This window comes from Malaclemys terrapin, chromosome 7 (assembly GCF_027887155.1).
Source record: "Malaclemys terrapin pileata isolate rMalTer1 chromosome 7, rMalTer1.hap1, whole genome shotgun sequence".
NCBI classification, from domain to species: Eukaryota; Metazoa; Chordata; order Testudines; family Emydidae; genus Malaclemys; species Malaclemys terrapin.
Window position 1 is genome coordinate 25,580,480 of NC_071511.1, and position 13,318 is coordinate 25,593,797.

General features: G+C 38.0%; 1 protein-coding gene across 1 annotated transcript in view; it reads right to left on the reverse strand.

Moving 5' to 3' along the window:
- Positions 1-13,318, reverse strand: part of CCDC66 (coiled-coil domain containing 66) — a 69,783-nt gene that overhangs the window by 46,787 nt on the left and 9,678 nt on the right. The window contains exons 5-12 of the mRNA XM_054033357.1: positions 9,744-9,912; positions 9,458-9,561; positions 7,838-7,971; positions 6,341-6,517; positions 5,605-5,736; positions 3,523-3,776; positions 1,981-2,065; positions 917-1,078 (exon numbers count right to left, since the gene is read on the reverse strand). Of these exons, the coding sequence (XP_053889332.1) occupies positions 917-1,078; positions 1,981-2,065; positions 3,523-3,776; positions 5,605-5,736; positions 6,341-6,517; positions 7,838-7,971; positions 9,458-9,561; positions 9,744-9,912 (1,217 nt within the window). The remainder of the gene's footprint in view (positions 1-916; positions 1,079-1,980; positions 2,066-3,522; positions 3,777-5,604; positions 5,737-6,340; positions 6,518-7,837; positions 7,972-9,457; positions 9,562-9,743; positions 9,913-13,318) is intronic.

Sequence of the window (13,318 nt, forward strand, 5' to 3'; positions counted from 1 at the left end):
GTATTCTAGTACCTCCAGAATGTGTCATTGATTTTTTTGACATGACATTACTAAAATTTATTGGGGGGGGGAAGGGAGGAACTTCAGCCCTGACATGACACATCTAGTCAAGTGCATTACATGACATTTGTGTGGTCTCTCAAAGCATCAAGCTACAGACCAATACTCCAGTTAGGTATTCCCAGATACTATTAGAGCTCAAAGCAGTTTTTGCTGTTTTAACTAAAAATTTTAAAAATCCTATTTTGGGTACAAAACATTGCCTAAGACTTTATCTTCCCCAGCTTTATTTAAAACTATTTGAGGTTTTTGTCCCTCTTGGTGTCGTCTTGTGAAAATTGCCTGGACCTCAAACCACCCCCACCCACCAAAAAGAAACCACAACCAACCCCTCAAACTAGCGAGTACCCAAAATGAATTATATTGGTGAGGAGAAAGATTTCACTTTAATGCATGTGAAGTTAATAAGTTCATATTTTTTAATTATGGAAAAATAGGTGGACAATGTCCTTTCTAAAGTGAAAAAAGCTTGAGGTGGTGTTGGGGGGAGTAAGGCAATACTTTCCACTCACAATAGGGTGGTATTAGTGCTGACTTAATTTTCTAGGCTTTCTAATTTAATCAAAAACGGTGGGTAACATTTTTGAATCAATCCTGTGGGTTCTGTCACATCTTCCATTCAAATATTAAAAACTAGTAATTTATGTTAACAGAAGTGTGGCAAAATCCCCTACACTGCTTCAAAAATCTCAAGATTTTCGACCTTAACTATAGTCACAAATAGAATTTCAACACTAGTCTTGCCTCATGCATTAGATAATAGTATTATTTACTATTTATTTCTAAGTCTATTAGGCATTGGCAGTTCTATTAAACACTGTCCTTTACTTGCACAAAGTAAAGGCTTAACACCCACTTCCTTTTGTTTTTGTTTGAGCATATCCTCTTCAAACTGTTTTTGCATCAGTTCTCGTTCTCGTGCTAAGCGGTGTTCTTCTTGTTGTTCTTCCCATTTTCTTTGCTCTTCCTCCAGCTGCTTCTTTCTTCGCTTTTCCTCTACTTGAGCCATTATAGCTTTCTAGTGATGTCAAAATCGTAATAAAATTTAGTAAAATTAACACTTAGTAGTATGCATAATATAAAATGTATTACATAATTTCATGTTTTTTTATATATATATATATATATATATATATATATATATAAAAAAATATATAAAAATATATAGTATGTAATTTGTATTCTGATTCCATAAAAATCCAGTTCAATAAGAAAGATATTATCTTCTGTGACACAAAATAAATGAAACGTAGCTCTCTGGCAGGTAAACCTATTCAGCAGAAAGTATGGCAAAACAAAATACAATTTTTAAAAAATCTCACAGGGTGTACACACATGCCCCTGAATGGTATCACATTGATTACTTTTTATGGGCTTCAATTTCCCTGGGGGGATAATAAGGCATCTGATATACTTCAATCCATCTGTTTGCCCTGGAAGGAGTTATAATGGTCTTGTACAGTATATTATGACTCCAGTCAGACACAAGCCATACTGCTCTGGCAGTGGATGTAAATATAATTAGGGGGTTTAGTGTAAATGAGAATAAGGACCATACTGTTTTAAACATCTGCTGACTAGGAACTACGATATCAGTCGAGCTAAGCTATGCTGTGGGTTAGAGGGAAGGGCCACACACGGCCTATTAGATGCTTAAGGATGTGTCCTATTTTTCTGAGGCATCAGTTTAATAATAGAGGCTCTTAAAGCACTTGACAAACATTAATTATGCCTTACACATTACTGCTGTAAGTGACACACATCTGGTTAACCAGGGTAATCTGGTGAAGGAAAAGTCACAGTTTCTATTCCCTTGAGCAATGTTTACTGGCACCCTGGCTCCTGCCCTAGTCACATCACCACACGTACCCTCATTCATTCTTCCCATTTAGGCTGTGTCAGGTTAAAACATGATTGTACCTGATGTTCTAACTGTTTCTGCCGCCTCCTGTCTCTTTCCTCAATTTGTGCAGGATCCAAGAGAGCTGTCATTGACCGTAGAAAACTATGAAGAGAATCATTTACATGTTTTTCCATTAAAAAAAAATTCCAGAGTTTTATTTAATCTGAAATATCAACAAGATTTAAATGTAAGACTTGTGTCAAAATATGTACCTTTCATTCATTGTCATAGGTTTGCACTATAATAAATACAGTAACTCCTCACTTAACCTCATCCCGGTTAACACTGTTTTGTTGTTACGTTGCTGATCTATTAGAGAACATGCTCATTTAAAGTTGCACAATGCTCCCTTATAACGTTGTTTGGAGGCTGCCTGCTTTGTCCATTGCTTGCAGGAGGAGCAGCCCGTTGGAGCTAGCTGGTGGGGGCTTGGAACCAGAGTGGGCCGGCAGCCCCCCATCAGCTCCCCTAAGTTCCCTGTGCAGCAGCCGCCCAGCAGGCTATCAAATGCCGGTCAGTTCAGGTGTCCCTCCCCCAACTGCCATGTGCTGCTCCTGCCCTCTGCCTTGGAGCTGCTCCCGGGAGCCTCCTGCTTGCTGTGGTGGGGGTGGGAAGAGGGGTGCTGATGTCAGGGTGTCACCCTCCCCCCACTCCTGTACCCCATCTCCACAGAGCAAGGGGAGGACACCAAAGGGCTCAGGATGGAAGGAGCTTGCTGGCAGCAGCTGCTGTCTCAACTTGCTGATCTACTTAAAAAGGCAGTGTACTTAGAGTGGGGTCAGCGTACTTAAAGGGGCAATACCTCACACACACACTCTCTCTCTCTCTCTCTCTCTCTGCGTGTGTCTCTGTCTCACACGCACATGCACCCCAGGGACTTTGGAAAGTGGAGGGAGTGGTGCACTCCAGTGGGATAGCGTAGGTTCATCATCACATTCAGTTTCCGCAGGAAATGTTTGCAGACACTGCCATGCATCTATTGTCTCCTTCCTCCATTCATGCTGCCTTGTAGAGCGTGAGGCTACATTAACAATAATGTGTTAACCCTGCAGGGCTTAGCTGAGCGCTAGTTCATCATTTAGCAGCAAAGCATTCCCTGGGAAATATCCCACTCTCTTCCACTCTCTGACTCCACCACCTCAACCAAGCTTCACAATCATCATTGCTGTGTACAGAATTAAATTGTTTGTTTAAAACTTATACTGTGTGTAAGTCTTTTGTCTGGTGAAAAAAATTTCCCTGGAACCTAACCCCCCCATTTACATTAATTCTTATGGGGAAACTGGATTTGCTTAACATTGTTTTGCTTAAAGTAGCATTTTTCAGGAACATATCTACAACATTAAATAAGGAGTTACTGTAATGAAATTGAACATAAGAATGTTTATTTCCAGTAAATTTTATTAGTGAATAACTGAAATACATTTCTTTTTCAGTAGGGAACCATACAATTTCCTGAAGAGAGGAGTAAATACCAAATTCAGAGACTTATTAACTTCTAAAGACATTCCAGAAATGAATTGATTGGGAAGACTACTGTAATTGAGACATGCACTCACCTGGCTTTTTGACTTTGTTCCGAAGTAGTGTTCTCAACAGTTTTTTCTACATTCTCCACCTTTGAATGTATGAGATGGCCTAAAGCTGCAGGTGTAAAAGGATGAATAACAGCAGTCAGGGCCTGAGATTCGGGGGACAGGCAAAGAATTTCAGGCTGCTTGGTGTATGTTCCATTTATGGGGTGTTGTGGATTAGCACGAGGGTAGTTCTTTAAAGAATCAAAATGCACTGCCCATCTCTCATGCTCCTCAGCCTAAACAGATATGAAGCAATAAAGAAAATGGAAATACACTCAGTTACACTGTCATATAAAGTACTTTTAACTAAATATTTTGATAAAAGCTAAACAGCAGGATTTGCGTTTTTAAAGCTCTATTATGGTGCTGTGCCACATAGAGTAGTTAATTCTAGAAATAGGAAAACTGGTTCATATGAAAGTGACCTGACCTGAAGCAGACCAAAATTAAAACCAGATCTTTTTGGTGAAAAATCATTTACAATGCATTTCTACTTGCAATGGCAAGACTCAAAAATTAGCAAGTGAAAAAGTTAAATTTGTCAAGAATCTTTCAGTCTTGTATAAAATAAGTTAATACTAGTACAGGGTTTTCCATACAGCTTTCTTTGCAACCTTATCTTGATGTATATTATTTTTCATGCTGTCAATTAGTCCTACAAGCTGCTCAGTTGATTGGTTACCATCCTAGTCACTCATCCATGCAGCTTTGTCTGGCTCCCCAGATATTCTCTAGCAGCATGAATGAGGAGCAGCAGCAAGTTCTTTTGGGTGACAGAAAGCTTTTCTTAAACATTTTTTGTGGGCACATATCAGAACAAGTATTCGTATTCTTTCTCACCAGCCCACATCCATCCCCCTGCACTTTCATTCTGGGACAGCAGTCGGCATGCTAGGTGCAGGGATCCTCACTACTATGAATTCTCTTCCGTCCCCCCAATTTTTCAGCCAGGCAGTAGAGCCTGCACAGAAACACTTCATCAACAACAAGAGGTGTTCCATGTATGAAGCCTTTTCACGGAGCGTCTTTCAGTCTCCTCCACAAACATGCACTTTAACAAATCACAAAGATCCTGGCCATAGGCATTGGTACATTGTTCATTGTGCTGTCTGAGGTTTTTGAGGAGGAGGTATCTTGTTTCCCTCCCACATAACCACCTAGAGATTTTTTTATTTTTTTTTGGCCCTAGTCTGTCAAAAGGGCATTCTGACATGACACCCACACAAGCCAAAGGAACCAAGGTTTCCCCTGTGGATCTTCTCTACCATGGGTGTATATATACAGTTTTCGCATTTGACTCTCCTAACTTCCAGAAGGAATTGCCTTTTTGGAAGGATTGGGGGAATGTTCCCTTAGTGTTTGCCTTCTGAAGAAAAGAAACTAGCACATCCCATATAAAATCTTGCACGGGGTCACTTCCCAGAAGCATAAATCCTCTTCTCTGGCAGAAAAAGTTTTAGTCCTATATTAGAGAGCCAAGAGAAGCAAGGAGTCCAGGAAAAAAAGGAAATTTGAAAAAATGTTTTCAATCCTCCTCCCACTCTTCTTTGAGTTTCTTGTCCCCTAAGGGAGGTAAGCTGTCTGACTCAGATGAAGAGCTACAGTAGGGTATTTGGGGAAAGAATTTTTCTTCTATAAGTCTTTTGGTGTAATGTACAGAAGGACTACAGAAATAACACACACATGAGCTGACTTAGAATGGACTCTTTGTTCCCTTTACTGTCAAAGTACTAGAATGCTATTTCTGCCGTTACTGGCTGGTTGTTTAGTTAGAGCTCTCTGAATGTCATAAAGACTTGGGGTAAACTCCTGGTCCTAGTGAAGTAAATGGGAATTTGACCACTGAGTTTGAATGGACCAAGATTTCACTTTTGATTTTTCAGAGGTACTTGGTGCCCACAACTCCGATCAAAATCAATAGGAGTTGTGGATGCTTATTGTCAGGCTTTCAGAGTTGGTGTGATCTACAGTTTGTTGATAGACTTCCACTTCAGCAGAATTGAAAGAGAAAGTTAAAAAACAGACCTTTTCTTATTCCAAATCACCCCTCTAAATTACAGCTACCTTTGATAAATTATGTTTTTCCTCTATTTTTCGTAGCTTAGCCTCTTCTTTTTGTTTGTCCAGATCTAGAAGCCACTTCTTCTGTTGTTCTCGTTTCATGGCACTAAAGGGGTGCTCCACTGGTGTAGCTTCCTGAAATGACACAGATACTAGTCTTTTACCTGCAGCAGAGTAACTGCCTGCCTCCCCTCAGCCCCCATTTCTCATTTTTAAGTAGTACTGCCATTCATGAATACCTGCATTACTTCACATACTGCTGTTCTATCTGGTGTAAAATAACAGACTTCATTTTCAATACTATCTGGCCCAAATTAATTGTCCCATCAAGGTCTTCATAACATGCACTGTAAAATGCAGCTGATGATAAACTCTCTATTCATTTTTATTTCTATTGATATCTTCAGCCATAGTTAATTTCTACGTTTGCTAGATTTTATTTAACCTCCTAATTTTCCTTCATTTTTGTATTACGAGCTACATACAGGGATTGGCTCACGAATCAAGTACTTTCCTTGATGTCAATCCTATTAACATCAGCTCTAAAAATATCTACTAAAAATGCACGATTTCACAGAAACACCTCATAACATCAATATCCTTGTAAACAGTGGATTCAAATGAAGCAATAAAAATGATAGGGGGAAAAAAGTTTGGAACAGGCTTGCTTAATGCAGATACACATCCACAATAGTAAATTCTTCTTAAAGACAAGATACTGCATGCAACTTAGTCTTACCCCTAACACAAATGCTGTACGAATGGCAGCTGGCAAGTCAGGAGAACTGAAATTAGATGACTGTCCAGTTGGTCCACTTGAAACACTGGGTGCAACTTCACTAGCCTCTGTGACCAAAGTGGTTCTAAAAATGTGGTTTTCCTCAGTAGCAATGCTCAAATCAGCTGGAAATGTCATCTGCAAATAATAGTGTCTTGGTGATTTAAAATACTCAATTTAACTTTTTTGGGGTTGATTCTTTCAATATAAACACATTTTAAAAAGTATTTTTAAATAAATTGTACTTTAGGTTTGTACAAGCTGCAGTTCATAGAAACTTCTACCAAAATATGTAATGTACATGCAGTTACCACTGTCCAACAATCAGAAAAAAAAAAAGTCAAATAAATCCCAATTCTTAGGGTCCAAGATGGACAACTTTCAAAGGATTCTGAATGCTACATAGGAAAGCAATAGCCTGCTTATGCCATAATGCTGATAGATGCTACAATCTGGAGAATTCTGCTTGGCAGGGTCCAATGAAATGGACAGAATGAAACCCAGTCCACCCTGGTTATGTTCCCAAGAGGATGCCATTATCAGGTATGCAATTATTTATCAGGTTGCAATTATATTTTTAAACGTCCAAAAAAGTCATGCTTCCTAAGTCAAGACATATTAGGTACCAAATCCTTGGATAAGATTAAGGTAGAGTGACTGAATTTGTTTTCCTTTCTATTAGTAGAGGATCCATCCCACTCAGACTAAATATTGGTTTAGATATGTAGATTCTTATAGTTGAACTTGTCTTTAATCTAATTGGTTCTACATACTGTACTTGCACAAGAAGGCAAATGTGTTAAACACCAAAATTAATGAACAACCTAAGTATTGCTTGACTGATCATAACTATACTGTTTTATTCTTCTCAAACCACAGAACAATGAAAGAGGAAAAAGTCAACAAATTAAGAATAAAGGTTAATAAGAAATGCCAGAATGAAAGAAGTACAGAGGTAGGAATTAAATGATAGTTACAGTATGAACAAAGTCGCAAATTATAGGCAAAGTATGAGGCTAAGAGGCTGATTTCACTTGACAAGAAGCTCTACATAGGGTTTCTGTGGCAACACTGAGGGGGTCTAATGCAAGACAGACCAGAGAGAGTGGACATGGGACCACTGGGGCCACTTCCCCCCACCCCACCTCCACCCACACAATAAGGGCTTCATATAGAGTCCTTCAGGACTCTGTTAGGACATACAAAGATCTCTGTTACCGTTTTTCTATTAGGGAGAGGAAAAGGAATCTACATGTGCACAGCCTATTAACATGACCTGTGTGCTGGGATTTATCCCTAAATGCAGATTTTACAAGTAATCAGTGGATACACATTGAAAACAAACTCTTATAGAGCAATTTTGAAGTATGAACAAAATATAGCACTATAAAAAACTAAAATCAATTTGTTCTCTAAGACACACATTTCTTTTATTGAATGGTTCCTTGCTAGCCTTACTTTAGCTTGATTAACTGGCTTCAGTTTTTCCAAATGGGTTTTATCACCATCGCCATCCGTTTTCTCCCAATGGTAGTATTTCGTCTGTCGCTCCAAAGTTTCTTTTAATTTCTTCTTTAAAGCTATCTGTTCATCTTTAAAACAATTTTTTTAGAATAAGTAAATATAAATAATTGCAATTTCAAAAAAGAATAATATGCAATCTAGTAATATAAAAAATATAGTGTAAGCCACTTAAGATGGTAATTGGGCTTTGCCTGATTAGTCTTTCTAACCAGATGTTTGTTCTAAGTGTTGAAAGGCTCCGCCTATGAGAAATATGGCTGCAGAGGATGTGGAAACAGGAGACAACTGGGAAATCTTTATTGGGAGAGGTTAAAACTGTGACGGACTATCAGTGACTCAGGAAAATATTTATCAAAAATATTGCATCTGTTGCTTAAGAAATAGCAGAGGTCCTGAATTCTTATTTCATTGTTAGTTTTGTGCCAGTATGACTATACTGAAACCAAATAAGTTACACCAGGTTAGAATTGGTGTATCATGCAAAATCAAACCCAGAAATATGGTGGGAGATTTTGGAGGGGTTTTTGTCCGGACAGTTTACATCCCGGTTAAACAAAATCTGCTCTATCGGAATTAATGGCTTCATTATTCCATTAGGAATTTCCAGTAATCTTAGATGATCTTATTCTCCTGAAAACATTGATTCAAAGACAAATATCAACAGTTATGTTTAAAAAAAGCTTACACCACAATGGTGTTCAGAATTTGGATGCCAGGAATGAGTATAAATTCCTACAAGTCTATTTAAAATGGGGGAAGGGACCAAATTCATATCCCTTTCTACAGCTTTCCCTCTCCTTACCAAAACAGTATTTGCTTTCTACCTGCCTACTCTGCAGCAGTAGTTGAAACCTGTGGATCAGTGCTATGCTGCGCCCCTTAGAGCCAGCTAGGCTGCAGCAAAAGAGCCAAAGGGCAGGCATCAGGCCTCAGGAAAATATCTGCAGCACAGAGAGCCTCAGTGCTGTTATTGCTGGAGGTCCACATCCAAGAAGCATTCTCCAGATAGGACCAGACTAGGGGAGGAAGGATTGTGGTGGAAGGAGGAAGAACAAGGGGAGGAATGATTGTGATGGACCAGTGCCCTGATCATTCTCTGACCATGCCAGGGCCCACAAAAGCTACTGCAACAGGAATGAAAGTTATGTAGAATGCCTTAGCCTACTCCAAGGGCTCCACTTGTATATGCTGCATAGGGAAGACAAGTCATAAGCTGACTCCTGTCAATTCCTGCCCTGGTGTAGGCACCAGTGCAAGGATGAATATATCTTAATCTACATGCATGTAAATTCTGTCTGAAACAAAACAAGGAAAGATTTTAAAAATAAAAAGCTATTTTAGCCTAGTCTAATTAGAAGCTCAAGCAAATGTTTTTTACAAACAGAAAAAACACAAACTGATGGAGAATATTTAAAATGCTTTTAAACTTTAGTCCTATCAATAGATTGAAACCTTTATAACTAGAAAAAAATTGAAGCTTTGTCTATATTAAGTGACCAATGCTACAACATAATACCTTAATATAAATATGGCAAATTATATTTTAATGCGTACCTAGTTCCTTCTTCCACTGGGACTTCTTTGCGTCTAACAAAATTTTATCCTCTTCTCTTTCACCTAGGGTACTAAACATGTCAGCTGGTTTCCATGAATTCTTACTGAAGAAAAAAACAAAATTAATTTATTTTTAAAAGTCAAGGTGCCTAATTTTAAATTAGCTATTAATTTACATTGGAACTACTCAGGATCCATTTCATTACTAATGTACTAATATTAAAAGTTTAATATAGGATACAAGAATAAAAAAATATTTTGAATGATAATTAACAGGTCTACATACATAACTTTCTGTTCAGTCTGCTCAGAAGCTGCTTGTTTTCTGCCTGAGGCATAATTATTTTCATTTGGAACAGATGAAACTTCATCAGCTTTTTGGAGTAATCCCATAATGTTCTCCTCTTGTGGGGCCTGATTAGCAGCAGTGCTACTATCAGAGTTTTTGTTTTGGCCTACAAAGTAAAATGTACATGTTAATAAATATGGCACTAGATTGTCACTCCACATTGTATACAATAGTTTATATGAACAGTAGAACCTGGCTAATTCAAATTAGTGGAAGCTCACGTGAACACTAGAACTACTAAGTACCGCACCTCAGAAGGGGTGCACATACAGGGGAGTGACATTAAGCAATGGAAGCACTTCCCCTGAGTACTGGCGAGGTATTGTCTCCTTGAGGTATAATGATTTCTAGACCTCCTGCTGGCCTGGTGCAATGCCACATAACTTCAACACAGTGCAATGCCTAACATGATTCAATTCTGCACTAATTGTTGATGGAGTTGCTTGCAATTTTGCTTTCCAAGAGTCTACTTAGAATATTCTTAAGTAACCTAGTTATTTTAAGGGCACAAACGCTGGTAAATGTGTTTGCAGTAAGATGTTATCTTGTGCACCAGGGAATGTGATAGGAAGGATGGCACTACGGTTAAGAAATTGGACTAGTAGAACTGAGGAGACCTTGGTTCAGTTGTCCTACAAATTACTTTGTGACTTTGGGCAAGTCCCTTAATCCTTCTGTGACTGTTCTGCAACTGTAAAGCAAGGATAAATATTGCTTCCTTTCTCCCAAACCCTTTTTTTCTTTCTGAAACTGTAAGTTATTTGGGATAGGAACTGTTTATTAATATGTATATGAACAACATCTATTAGAATGGCCCTTATCTTGGCTGGGACCTCACAGTGCTACTGTGATACGCATAATACTAATAACAAGGTGTCATTAAAATTATCTGAAAACTACTCTTAACATGCCCGGAGACTCTAAACTTGTGTATCAAAAGAGGGTCAAAATCTTTAAGTTGTACCTCTTTCAAAAACAAACTTCTTTTAAGAAGTGTCTCAATAGGGTACAGTCTTCAGACATGGAACACTAACTCTTTTCAACCCATTTATTTAAGCCCAGGTTATACCCATTTCATAATGTAATAAGTAAAGAAACTAAAATCAATGGTGGATGCTGTTTTTAGGGAAAACAAATGAAAGATGTCTGTTCTTGCAGAGGCACACAGGGGATTAAACAACTACCAATAGCTTTAAAAGCAGTTACACCTCTACCCCAATATAATGCGGCCCGATATAACATGAATTCGGATATAACGTGGTAAAGCAGCGCACGGGGGGGGGGGGGGGGGGGGGGGGGGGTCAGGGCTGCACACTCCGGCAGATCAAAGCAACTTCGATATAAGGCGGTTTACCTATAATGCGGTAAGATTTTTTGGCTCCCGAGGACAGCGTTATATTGGGGTAGAGGTGTATCTCCATCACTCTTCCTTGCTCTAATCACAAAAGTAGACTTTTAAAAAATAATTATTTTTAGAAAACATAGAATACATAAAGTGTTTGGGTGCTTTTTTCCCACAGAAATATAGGCAAGAGTATTAGGATAAAATAAAATACCTTAAATGTACAAAAATATTGAAGACAATATTTAAAATAGAAAATAAAGCAGTATGTGACAATAGTTGGTTTGAACTGATTTGCCAACTGCTCCATTTCACAGCTAAACCAAACCTAGAATTTTTTACATATCATTGCTTAACATAATCAAGAGTTCCTAATGACATATTTGAAAATATTGACCCAGATCTGAGATTGATTTCAATTAGAGCTATAGTTATGATAGTATTGGTAGCTAAACTACAATCCCATATGTAACAATTCAGTGTGAAATATAGATACTGTGTTCATTCCAAAAAGGAATTAAAAAAAAAACTTGGCTTTTATATTTCCTCTGATAAACTGTTAGACCAATTTTTTCATAATCTCAATCTTAACATACATTTTGTAAAAGCAACTATGGCTACAAAATTAAGGAGCTGATCCTGCAGCAATCCACAGTTGGAACTTTAGGGGGAGTTCAGCACACAAAGGGCTTATAGGATCAGGACCTAAATTTGAGAGATGAGATCCTCTTGCGCGTGCACACACTCACCCATCCCCCACCTGCAGGTTAAGAATAACTTTCATTGGCATTAATGGGAGTTATTCATATCCTGCATGGTCAAACTGGACTTATGACTTCCAAGTATAATTCTGATTAATGTAGCAGGTACTCAGGAATTGTCTGAAACAAGAAAATTGATTTCCTCTTCCTCTCGGTGATATGTAATCAATTTTTACCAATAGTCTTAATATTATCTAATGTTTTCTACAGGACTAAGGGAAAATCAGTTTGTTCTGGCTAATCAATATGATTGTTTCACTCACAGATTCTGTCACAGTCTCACACATGGATAGGCTATATGAACCTTTTCTCTCAGTAAAATAAGAATAGATCCTAAAGTGATGGTATTACTTCCTTGTGGGAAGACTTGTCAGTGTCAAATCTAGCTTTATTTTAAAATAATCCAGGTCACCTACATCACTAGTTGGAACCAGGAACAAGATCATAGCAACTGAAATGAGCTGGTGGCCTCAGTTTAGTTTCTAATGAACTGGTGGCCTCATCACTGAACATAATCATATTTGGCATGTTAGTTAAGACTTTCAACAAACACACTTAGGGCCAAATGCTGGCATAAACTGGTGTTGCTCTAGTGAAGCCAACAGAGCTGCACCTTCATTATATGTTCCAGTATGTACTATGATATTACACCCATCACACAATCTCCTGGAGCATGAAACTGGCTTTGGGGTGGAATAAGTCAGGTCTTTTTAACTGGGCACACAGACTTCCAAATATTTCTCTCTCTCTCACTCACACACATGAAAAAGAAAATCTTCAAATGTATGCAACTGTCAAAGGCCCAGACCCCACAAACACTCACTTAATGCAGCATCTTAATGAATTCAGTAGTGGATCAGATCAGCTCCTTGTGCAAAAGGTTAAATGGATGTACATTTGCAAGATCAAGGCCGAATACAGCACTTACCTCTGCTCACCCTCCCAAACAAGTCTGCTCCAAAACAGTTCTATGTTGGATCCTCTGGGAGGGAGGATTTAATCCCTACTCACTTGTGATCTTTTCCTGTTTATTTTCTTTAAGTAATGTGCTTGAGAGAGAATTTTCAATTACCTATTTTAGGATCATGTCTAAATACTGTATTCCACGTCTAGAGACAGCCTCTTGTTTAGAGGAACAACTTGTAAATCTTTATACATTTAGATAAAACAGACCCGAGATAAATTAGTTTCCCAACAAAACACAAGTATCTGACTGAGTCTTTACATAACTGAAGACTATATATATCAGAAGATAATTTTAACAAGTGTGTAAATTCACAGTAATAACTTAGAGATGGCTTTGTAGTTTTTAATTTATAATGGAAAATGTTCCTTTTAAAAATAAATTAAAATATTTTCTTTTTACTCAAAAAGTGCCTTTGACATTTAATAAATACGAAATAACTTTT